Below are 11,615 nucleotides of genomic sequence, written 5' to 3'. Positions count from 1 at the left end.
AAACTAATGTAATTTTAAGGGTATAAATGGTGCTCAATTTATTACTTTTTTTCCGGTAGTGTGATACATTCTCTTGTGCCACAAATGGCACTCTCACAAATTACCATCATGTTTTGTTTGTACTGTTATCTGACATTTCGGGGGTTACGAATGGCATATAATGAACTAGTTGGTGCAGTGGCAAAAGAATCATCATGCTACACAAGGTGAATAATAAATGTTTATGGCCTACAAGTTTATTCATACAAATATTTAATGCAATTATAACTTAAGCATTAGTATTCCAACACAGGAGGAAGGTTTTTCAGTAAATTAGGCTGTCCTTACCCATAATTTTCCAGGATACAAGTTAATAATAATAACGCTCATAATAATGTGTCATTATGAGCACAGAGGCTTCTGTGGTATATGTTATCTCCTCTCAGTTGATATGATCTCCAAACAACATGCACACATGTTTGTAGTACTAACATACGGAGAAATGGCAGGATTAAAAACTGAAAAGACAAATGTTTTCACAAATGTGTCCAATAAAAAAAGAAAATTTGAGTCTGGCCAAAGTTAAATTATCTTCCATGACGACAATGTACAGCACACAATTTAGTCAAGTTATATGTATGTCACTAGAAAAACGAAGAAAAAAAAACATTGCGTTTGTCTCAATGCATTTTATTGACTCACTTGTCAAATAAGCATCAAACTTGTCATATTGTAAATAAAACGTGACCATCCTTTTTCACACAAAAAATTAAGAGGTAATGTAAATATATTTTCATATGTATTAAAGAAAATATGATTCAGTTCTTTTCTATAAATCTAACTTGAAAACAAGCATACTATAGTAATCCCAAAATGTTGAGTGTGTTCATTGAAAGGTGACAACAGCGCTATTACTACTAGCGCTTTTAGCTGAATAATTTCCCTTCATAATAACTACATGAGAAACCTCTATTCTCGTGTAATCGAATTCGGCTATCACTGATAATACAAAGGAAACAGAAATAAAATAACAAAACTAAAAATAATTTAGTTAATTTAACAAAAGTAATCTGTAAAGGTGGCCTGTTTTTGTCCCCACAGGTTAGCAACTTTTGGTTCCATTTTGATAAACAATGTGCTAACAGAACAAGTCGCTTCAGTTCCAAAATAGAAGTCTCTCAGGCACCACACTGACATGAACGTGCTGCAATTCAAACTGTCCAGGTATAGTGCGGCATTCAACGGTTGCCGGAAAGAAAACCCCGCCTTTTTTTTCTTCTTTTTTTTTTTTACTTTGACTCTCCCAGTAGATGGACAATGAGTTCATACGTGGACAGGACGATGGCTGTGTTGGGGATTTGTTTAATTAGCTGTGGAATGAGTCCTCTATAAAAAGCCGTGTAGCCTTCCTCCAAAACTATTAACCTCCCGGTCTGAAAAAAATACTTGTACTTGCTGCCTTCCTCACGCAGTCTAGTCCGAATCACTTCTGTGGAGACAAACAATACATGATTTTTAGGTCATTTGGTGCTGAAATCAATTGTGACAGGAAGTGTGCCTGGAACAAGCGCTTACCATGTGGGTAGGCTATGCAGGAGGCACAACCTTTTGAGAAAGCAGCTGCCATCATCAAGCGCAAAAAGTCAGACGCTCTTTTCTCGTTTTCACTATTTGGCGAGGCCAGCTGGTGGTCGGCGAGCCGCTTTTTGAGCGTCTCATAGATGAGGAAGCAGATCATGGTCTCAGAGATGCCGGCGTAGGATGCAGTCAGGCCGCGGTAAAAGCCCCGGACGCCCTCTGTTTTGTAAACATGGCGGGCGCATTGCAAGGCATTCATCTTTTTCTCTCCTCTGGCTCTGAAAAGTCACACAAGCATCCTTCAATTACTGACAATAATCACAATATAATTGATTTTATTTTATTAAGGAGAGGCTGACATTTTATCAAAACTCTTTTTATTTGTGGAACAAAGTAGAGCAGCAACCACTGGGCAGCGTAACAGATCCAATTTCACCCCTCATCTCATTTTCAAAAATATGATCTTTCTTTTTTATGTTCATCTATCTCTCTATAGTGTATGTCATATATTGATTTTATCATAACAATTATTATGGGACTGTCGACATGTTTACAAAAGGTGCAGATTACAATGTGCAAAAAATTTAATTTTTCTCAGAATAATCTGGTGGAATTTATAGTGTTTTGAAAAAGAGCTCTTCAAATATTAATCTTGGGTTTATCCTTTTCTTATATAAGAGCTGGCAATCTCTAACCTTAGAGTTAAATGAATAACAAACCATCACGGCGTTTTGCTTGAAGTCACCCAAGACTTTTCCTGACTTGCATGATGCTTATTTGCTTAAAAAAAAAAAAAAAATGTTTTTTCTTCCTTAAAACAAAAATAAGTAAGCAAGCAAGTAAACCAAAAAATAAATACTGTGACCTTGCATATTCAACAACCCTCCACATGCAAGTGTAAATATAGACTTTTCGTCTGCACACTGGCCAATGCGTCAGCGCTTGTGTATTTACGGACCCAGATCACAAGCTCAGAGTCACGTAGTGAATAGTCCAAGGACAGCAAGAAAGTGTCAGGTGGTTGGGGCTTCTGTTGTAAACGCCATTCTACACACAGACTACCTGCGTTCATATAGCCTACTCCAGGCTTTCCCAAACGTCACTGAGCCAAGGCACATACTTTATATTGAAGAAAAAAAAGAACAAAAACCTTACAGAATACCACCAAACAAAGTATGTCATAAAAGGGCTTAATGTATTTTTTACTGTTCAGTTTAACACAAATACTTTTGAATTATTCTGTTGTATGACACACTATTTGCTCCAACTGTAACTTCAAGAAACATTTAATTGTTCTGCCTGTCACTATGTCACAAGTATAGATGGATGAACGTTAAACAAAGATGAATTACCTGAGAAGAAACAAAAAAGTTGGACGAATGAAATGAAATTGAATTGAGTAATTTACTTCAACACACCCGTCGAGCTCTCACAATACACTAAAGCCTGCCACACACTCAGTGATGCCTCCGAACCTGAATGAAATAACTTTCAGTGCACATGGTTCAACAACCAGTTTTAATGAGTGGCCAAAGGTCAACCACTGGTTTTGAAATTTCAATCTGCAAGGTTGCAGATTAACAGTGTAACAGTTGACCTAAATTAGCAAGACCCAGCCAAGCCATACGAAGAGTATTCATATTGTGTTTTACAATATTATTTAACTATCAATATATATATATATATATATATATATATATATATTTTTTTTTTTACAATGGTCCATTTCAATGGGGTTCTGCCGCGTAGGGCCAAATATGCCGTCACACCGTGGTTAGGAACCACTGGTCTACTCTATGCAGGCCCAGAAGCACTTAAGGTGCACTTAAGGCCGTACTCACTTTTTCTCCAGCTGCATCCTGGTCTTCACCATCCAGACGGGGTTCATCAGGGAGTTTGTCACAAAAGCTGAGGGACAAACAAAATGTTTATTCTACTTGTAAACCATTTTAAGACACCTGAGAATTAATGTTGAAGCCCGCCAAAACATTTTACTGGCTGCTGAATCACATGACACTGCTTTGAAGCTGTGTGTGACAATATCCTCGATAGAGGCTCACCTGCAATACCAGCAGAGGACATGTGTACAGCACCACTATTGGGAACCAGCATCCCATTGAAAAGCTCTTTGGATTTGGAATATGCCGCAAAATAAATGGCTCTGAAACACAGGAGAACATACTGGTGAGAACTCACCACACGCACACACAAAACAACACGTGAACAAATTCTCAAGCTGTGCAATATGCGAGTGTAGTTTTATAGGGCCATTCATGATGGGATTGTGGAGAGCATGTATTGCGATGGCGCCAGAATGGGCTGAATAAGCACCGAGAGCCCCAGTAGCCACAAGGGCTGGTCTGAATGGGAGCATGTCCAAGTTGGCTAGTGGATCAGGGGAGCACTAGCATTAATGGATAAAACACTTGTGATGCGTTAAAAATGAGGACGTTTACAATAGTATACAATAGAATAGAAAGTGTTACTGCCGTCATAATGATGGAGAATGATATAAACAAAACGCCAAGATTTGAAGAATAACTAGCAGGAATAGAGAATTAAATCATATAAAAGGCTACACGAAACAAGAATAAATATATGTATTTTTGATGATTTGATGTTTTTTGTGTCATGTCTATATGGACAAGATTATAATGCATGTGTAGTATATATATGGATATTAGACATTTATATCTCTACGTGTTATATATAAGTTAAGTTACAAAGGGGCAGGAGTTCAAAAAAAAGTTTAAACTTCTTCCTACTCCTTTTCAGAACATTGCTTTTGCTTTATACAACATGTTCAAAATACAGTACATTCATTCATTAATTTAAAAGAGCTTCTTGTTCATTAGGGCAATCAAGCTTAGAAGTGTGTAATCTAAAGTTTTGTCTTTCGGGGTTTTGGTGCTTTTGTTTTTGAGTACAAGGACATCTCATAGTGTGTAAACAGTGACTTGCGCACCAACTGGCATGCGTCACGTTGCCACATTGCCACTTCGACTTTGTGCTACAAAAATACAATTATGTAAGCATGGCAGGTGTTGCCTAAATAAGGAAGAAACGCTAATGTGCAGCCGCAGCGCAGCGTTTGCTTTACCTTGAGGGAGCCACGCCAACAAGATTTGGCCCCAGACCACGGAAAAGAGATCTTGGTCCCTCTTTCTCAAGGATTGATCTGAAAGAAATACAAAATAGTCGGTCAATACAAAGATAAACTATGTATTTGATTGTCTTTGGATTATTTAAAAAAATAAATAAATACATAAACTTATATTCATGAAATAATGCCCTGTTCTACTAATAGAATGGGTATTATAACATTCTCCTAATATGATGAAGTGTTGCATCAGAATTGCTTCCTTGAGACAGATCCAGACCAGTCACCAGAACCCAGACTTAAGGGTGGGCCCATTTATTATGAACACCCTACAGACAGCATTAACTTGCCCCATATATTTGGATAAATTCACGTGAGCATTTACCGTGCATCTATCCATTGAATGGTGTCCGCTGACAGTATTATCATAGACGGCATTTAGAGTACATACATATACAGTAGACGGCAACGCCGTCGTAGTACGTTGACGCCGCAGCCATATTGGATGAGGCAAAGTGAAGCTATTTGTAAAGATGCCTTGTTCACTTTCTTCTTGGAGACGTATCATCAAGCCGCAACTCATTGGATTAATAACGGACCATTACCTTTATATTATCCCATTCTAACTCAATCTTACTAATTATTTGCCGATGTAATGGTCAATTACAATTGCCACATCTAATATGGCGGATGCGCTGACATATCGCTTCGAACGGGCCACCCGTTTAAACGATGTCTGCAGCAGAATTCAAAAGAAAAAAGCAAAGCAAAATCCAACCTCATTTTAGATACCCAAACGATATGTGGCGCTCGTGTTTTTTTTTTCTCCAAGTGGCTCTTTAGTTGCAGACACGAATGTAGTCTCTCCTCACTTGTCTTGTGCGCCAGCGTCAAAATGTACTTGACTCTTGCATGCCAACATTGACGTATTGGCACGTATAAGTAAGTCTGTGATGGCTGTTGCAGATAAGACCGGCAATCAAACTATTCCACCGCCGGAACTTTTGGAGAACATTTCAATTTACCTTGGTAACATTCAGTTTGCGCGTTTTTCCACCAACAAAAATTTCCGGGGTAATTAAATTCCCCAGGAGACATCAGAGTTCTATCTCAGCAGCAGGGTCTTGCTGAGCCAAGCTGGAACTTTGAGCGGACGGGCTGCACTTATGGAGGACTAAAACTGCCAAAATTAAAAAATAAATGACTAAATAAATGACTAAAAGTGAAAATAAAAACAGATACAAAAAAATTATGTTCAAAAATGTAATCCCCAAAAATATAAATGCAAAAAACAAAACAAAAAAAACATGCATATATGCATAAATAAATAAATAAAAGCAAAAATAAATACAATGTTTTTAAATCGGCTGGGCTCATCAAACTGATTTGAATTCATTACAGAGAACTCTAAGACGCTGTGGAAAAAATAATAAATTCCCTGCGGAACTTGGACAACCAAGAACTTCCTTTACCCAGAACTCAAAGATCCTGGGCTTGGTGGAAAAGCAGCTGTTGTGACATCTTGCAAGCAAAAATGCCGCCAGAAAACATAGCTTGGGTATGTCAGGCTTTTTATTTGTCTTGAACAAACGGCTACTGTTGGCCATAGCCGGCGCCGAAAACAAAAACAATTCACCGGCGGCGAGCAGTAGCAGCAATAAAAACAAGCAGCCAGCCAACTTGAATGTAACGTACCTCCCTCCACCGCGAGACCAGTGTTGCGTTTACTGACACTCGGACATAAGAGTGCGAAACAGAATGAATGAAAAATATAGTAATTAAAAAAAGGAGAACCATTTTAGTGATACATGCCTGAAATGGGGGGGGGCGGCAAAATCATCTTGGTGGGCGGGCACGGACCTCTATGGCCCGCCCATAGCGACGAGTGAGGACAAATCCACACATAGCCCCCAAGTCACATGCAATTGGCTCATCTGCTACACAACCCCACCACCCATCTTTTTAACTTTGGGTGACCTTCTTAACTCAGATGGCTGGGAATTAAATGTGGTAGGAAGCAAAGCACTCTGTGTTTTTGGCTTCTGTAAAATACACCCTGTTCCCCCCAAAAGGTGTATTAACCCATTGAAATGCTCTTACACTTACAAAACACCTGTTCTACAACAACAGCCAGGTCAAAACTAAACTGTCCGTTTTGAAGTCACTGGCTAGTGGTTGTTTATGGCTGACAAGGTATACTACCACTGTATGTGTTATCTGGTACACTGTAAAAAATGCCAGTCATTCATTGCAAAGACAGCACATACTGTAACTGTACACATAAGAGAGAAAAACACACTTGCGCTAAAACCACCTGAGAGCTGAACTGGTACACAAACATGTGTCCCATTGATTTGAGACTATTTTATCATCTGTTTGGGTGTCTTGGGCCTTAACATTTCAACCCTCACTTGACATCATACCAGACCAGTTTGCAGTCTCCGTCATCTGGGTATAATTTAACACTGTCGCTACAGCACCCTATTTAAAAATATATATATTTCCTTGTAGATTCTTGCATTCTTCCCTGAAGCAGACTTGTAAAAAAAAAAAAAAGGGCCATAAATATGCTATAGTACATGTGAAGCGGTGTCTGGTGGAGAATGATGGTGTGTCACAGCATGCAGCTGTTTAGGAACACCAAACAAGAGCAGGCAGTATACCGCGTACTTAATCCTGCTTTATGTACAAGATTAGTGGCCCTCATTGGTAGACTATGACACAGCCTTTTAACCAGGAAAGATTCAAAAAATGGCATCTACTGTACTCCCAGAAAAAGTAGCTAAGTGGACTGTATACAGAATACAAGGAGGCTCTCCTTATGATATTCCTTGGGCTTTGACTACGACATTACATAAGTCTTTAAAGTAGCAGTAAGTATGACATTGTACTGTCTACATGTGCATGTGTAGGAACAAAGTGTTCCCACCGTGTGTAGAGAACTGCAAATGCCTCAAATTGCACAATGCAACATGAGCTGATAGGGGCTTGTCATTTTACCGTAAGACTTGTAACAGCCCAGGCGTAACAGTCCCTGGTCGGATGACCCCAGTCCCACTCAGGGTGCCAAGCTGGACCTGGAAGACTGGCCGGAAGTTGAGCCCGGAGGACTGTAGTCGTGTCTTTAACACCTCCAAGGGGCAGGTCACGATGGCTCCCACTGTACCGCTACACCTGCAAAACGATATGAAGGGGGAAAACGTACATTATTCAGTTGCTATGTTTGATTACGTATTCAACACATCCGTTTAATTCCCAATATGGAAGCCTTGCAGTTGAAGGCCACAAGACCTAAATAGTCTGGTCACGCGAGCTGCTAGCGTACCTCACAAGACCAGAGGACTTTCAGTGTGCGTCAATAACGTTGCACTTGTGCTTTCCCTTTGGTGACCCGTTTCCTTTTTTAGGAGGAAAACCATCATTTCACATAACCTACCGCAGTGATTCCTAAACACTGTGCCACAGGAAATGATATAAATTTCACTTAATTGTTCCGAAAACTCTCATCTATGTGTGTGCCTTTCTTCAATTCCAAATGAATAAAACATTTACGTTCAAATAGCCAGGCCCAGATTGCGCACAGAGGAAGTACATTTGTAACAAAAGAGAGACAAGATTATCAATATTTCAGTATACATAGAGTATATACTTTTGTCACTTTTTTTGTCAGCGGTGACATTTTTCCAATATAAACTGGTATGCGCCTTGGCTCAATAAATACTGGGAAACACTGCTATAGTGGAAGTGATCAGTAGATTTAGTTCATGTTAGGGACGCCTCGATACTGATACGGTGGTTCCACACAGATACCACTACTGCAAATTAGACAAGGCAACTGCCCCACGAGTTGTGACTATAGCTGCCGACTGCCAACCGGCAAGCAACGAGTTTCTTTGATGGTCCAGGATAATTGCTAATTAGGTGTTCAGATTGAGTTAATGTTTTGTGTCTTACCATGCAATGTGCTCATGACAGCTTTGATTAATTGTTATGGGCCAACTGTGCAGATACTTTTTTCCACATTGGTTGAACACATTTACAGCTGTTTTTCTGTTGGGCAGTTGAAAGTGTGTTGCAGTTAAATCCATGCATCCATGTCACTTGCATAATTGTATTTCGGTTTGTTTAGGTGTTATCTTTCACCCATTTGCCATGTAATTAATGCTGGCTTGCATTTCAGAGCAGCTGCAATTCCTATTTACACGGGCAGTTACGGAAGAGCATTCAGTTACACTTTGTGATGAAAGTGAATTTCAGTGTTTCCCACAGATTTGAAATCTACTTGGGTGGGTGGACTCGGGAGGTGGGTCTCAGTCCTGTTACTACGTCTACTCTAGCCTCACGATTCACAAAGTGACGGCAAACTAACATTACATGTGGTATATCCGGTCGTGACACGTTTTTGTCTTAAATATATTTGTTTAAACTTATTGGGTGGTGGCCAGTTTACTTGGGTGGCCCACCCAAGTATTATTAACATGGTGTGGGAAACACTGTGTTAATTTATTTTTGTGCCACATTATTAAACAAATTACTTTCACCATCAACGTGTATTATTCATCTACTACAAATAATGCATCTTTGCACATCTAGCTATGTTTTCAGTGTTAATGACAAGCAGAATAATCAAATGTGCTTTACTAGCCTGCGTATTAACCTGTTGCACTTCAACAGAAAACCATCATAGTTTTGTGTTCAACAACACATTAATTTCACAAATGGTAAGTAAATTGAGATGAGAAGCAGTCATTCATTTCAGAGTATTTATAGTACTTTTCGCGACATTTGACACAATTGTTTCCCCAATGATAAAATATGTGCCTTGTCGGGAAAAACTGGTCTATGTTCTGCAAGAAAGTACTAACAATTTCGATAACCATCTTGTCACTTATGTGTTGATTGGTGTAACTGAAGCCACTGCCAAAGTTGTCGTGACTTTTCAAGGGTAAAATGGCGTCATTTTAACTAAACATCCTTGGTTCAAGCTTGACCTTAACACGAGCGTGTCGCTTGTAGTCACCTCGGCAAGTGACGATTTTTCCTCCCCTTAGCGCTACAAGGAACATTTATGGTTCTTCTCTCTGTCCACCAGCAGCAAGCTGCTGGAAAACAGCCTCGTTGCATAACAGCAGATGACTTCAGCCCGTGCGATCCGCCATCGTGCCAAGTAATCGCTAGCTAAACTTCAATCTCACAGTGGCAGTTTAATGGAGCATTTCAAGCACAAAACGCAATGTTATCAACTATGAATTGGACGCACGATTGATATATAGCGTGCTAAGCTTAGCTCGGTAATATCCGAGGACGAATCATGCGATATGTGCATGATGCTGCCTGCCGGGTGACTGAATGACAAGTACGTTTCCTTAGGGGTGTAATGAGTTTAAAACACACAGACAGTATTCTTAAGGCAACCCGTTTGTATGGGAAATATATATATATAATAATGGAAGAACATAGGAAAAACGGTAGCTCCAAATGATAATGAAATGCTAACGCCAGCTAGCTGGCGCTAACCAGTTAGCGCGCCGGCTAGCGGCCCGGTAGTATGAGCCCAGGAATTATTCGCTTACCGAAACACTGTTATTTTAACATTACTATTTATATTTATTTTATTTTTGACAGATGTGTTGAACTGTCCGTTTAGAGGCAGCGGCATTACAATGACTTACCCTCCAGCAAAGAGATGCAGAAGCGTGTCTTTCTGGGCCATCTTCATATGCCTTTTCTTCAAAAAGCCACCATACTAACGTGATATGTCCGATTAAACTCGAATTAGCGCAGAACGAGCGGTAGGCTTTTTTCACGTGTACAGGGCTGGCTCTCGTCTCTGTGAGCCGACTGGGCGGAGCTGTCAGCCAGAGGCAGACCAACTGAGGAGGCGTCGCCCACGCTGACGTCAGCGGGCCGGATGAGGGCGTTGTCTGTGACGTAAGTCACACGTGCTTGGCGCACCGCGTCTGTGACCTTTTTCAAGTCGTGCTTTGTTATTGCTCCAAACGGTGAGACAAAGGGAGCACGAGGTCAATCGTGTTGGACCTGTTGTGAATTTGACAGTGGTTAATACAATGGCTGATTATGGTGATGTTGAATTTCTATTTATTTGTCCACAAATCAACTGTGGTTGGTTACTGGACTTGTAACGCATATAATGTGTTAAATGATGACACAGTTGCTCAGGCTGTTAATCGCTTTATTCCTCCGACCAGTAACCTATTGCACATTTTAAATTAAAAAGCTGTTATTGGCAAAGACATCGCAGCTCATTTACAACAAAGCAAATAAAGGGCAAAACTATTTACAAGGAGCGCTGCAAAGCATGCTGGAAAAGTGCGCTTTGGAGTCACAGGAGCGCCAAAATTAATAGTAATAAATCTTCTCTTCTATTGATTGCTTTGATAAGACTACATTTGTAAATGTTCTATTTTATTGATTGTCTTTGTAGTTACTATTAATTTTGACACTCCTGTGACTCCATAGTGCGCTGCCTCACCATTGTCATCGTTACAATATTTTTCAGTGACTTTACTTGAATATTTACTTCTCTGAAAATTTTTACTTATACTCGCTACATTTGTACATCATTTCTAACTACAGCAGATGTCTAGCCGACACAAAGCGGGAAAATGCAAACTTGAGACAAACCCCGAGGGTACATAGCGAAGTTCCATTATTGGTTCCTGCAGTTAAAGGCCAAAAACAGAAATAGCAGCAACATGGAGGCTCTTGAGAGCAGCAGCAAAATCTGACACATATTGTGATTCCCCCTTCGCAGACTATGTAAGTTAATGAAAGAGAGAAACCATATTTTAAATTCCACTGTTGAGGGGGGGGGGGGGAATCACTTTTTTTTTTTTACAGTCATTGAGTTGTATAATACGCCATCTCTTGCTGCAATAGTCCATCCTGATGTTTACTAGCCAGATGTTTATCTACCAGCAGTTAGCCTCCTCTAGCT

At 39.9% G+C, this 11,615-nt stretch overlaps 1 protein-coding gene across 1 annotated transcript; it reads right to left on the bottom strand.

Moving 5' to 3' along the window:
• Positions 1-648: 648 nt before the first annotated feature.
• On the bottom strand, positions 649-10,520 carry slc25a33 (solute carrier family 25 member 33). Its single transcript, XM_086069478.1, has 7 exons — positions 10,330-10,520; positions 7,658-7,831; positions 4,658-4,735; positions 3,618-3,718; positions 3,399-3,465; positions 1,555-1,835; positions 649-1,468 (listed from the first exon to the last, which is right to left on the bottom strand). The coding sequence occupies exons 1-7, from the start codon at positions 10,374-10,376 to the stop codon at positions 1,269-1,271; spliced, it is 948 nt and encodes a 315-aa protein (XP_085925604.1). The 5' UTR covers positions 10,377-10,520; the 3' UTR covers positions 649-1,268.
• Positions 10,521-11,615: the final 1,095 nt, after the last annotated feature.

This window comes from Leptonotus elevatus, chromosome 2 (assembly GCF_054856555.1).
Source record: "Leptonotus elevatus isolate MCC_2025b chromosome 2, RoL_Lele_1.0, whole genome shotgun sequence".
Lineage (NCBI taxonomy): Eukaryota > Metazoa > Chordata > Actinopteri > Syngnathiformes > Syngnathidae > Leptonotus > Leptonotus elevatus.
Note: the sequence above shows the minus strand (reverse complement) of the source record. Positions and strands in the feature narration are given on the sequence as shown.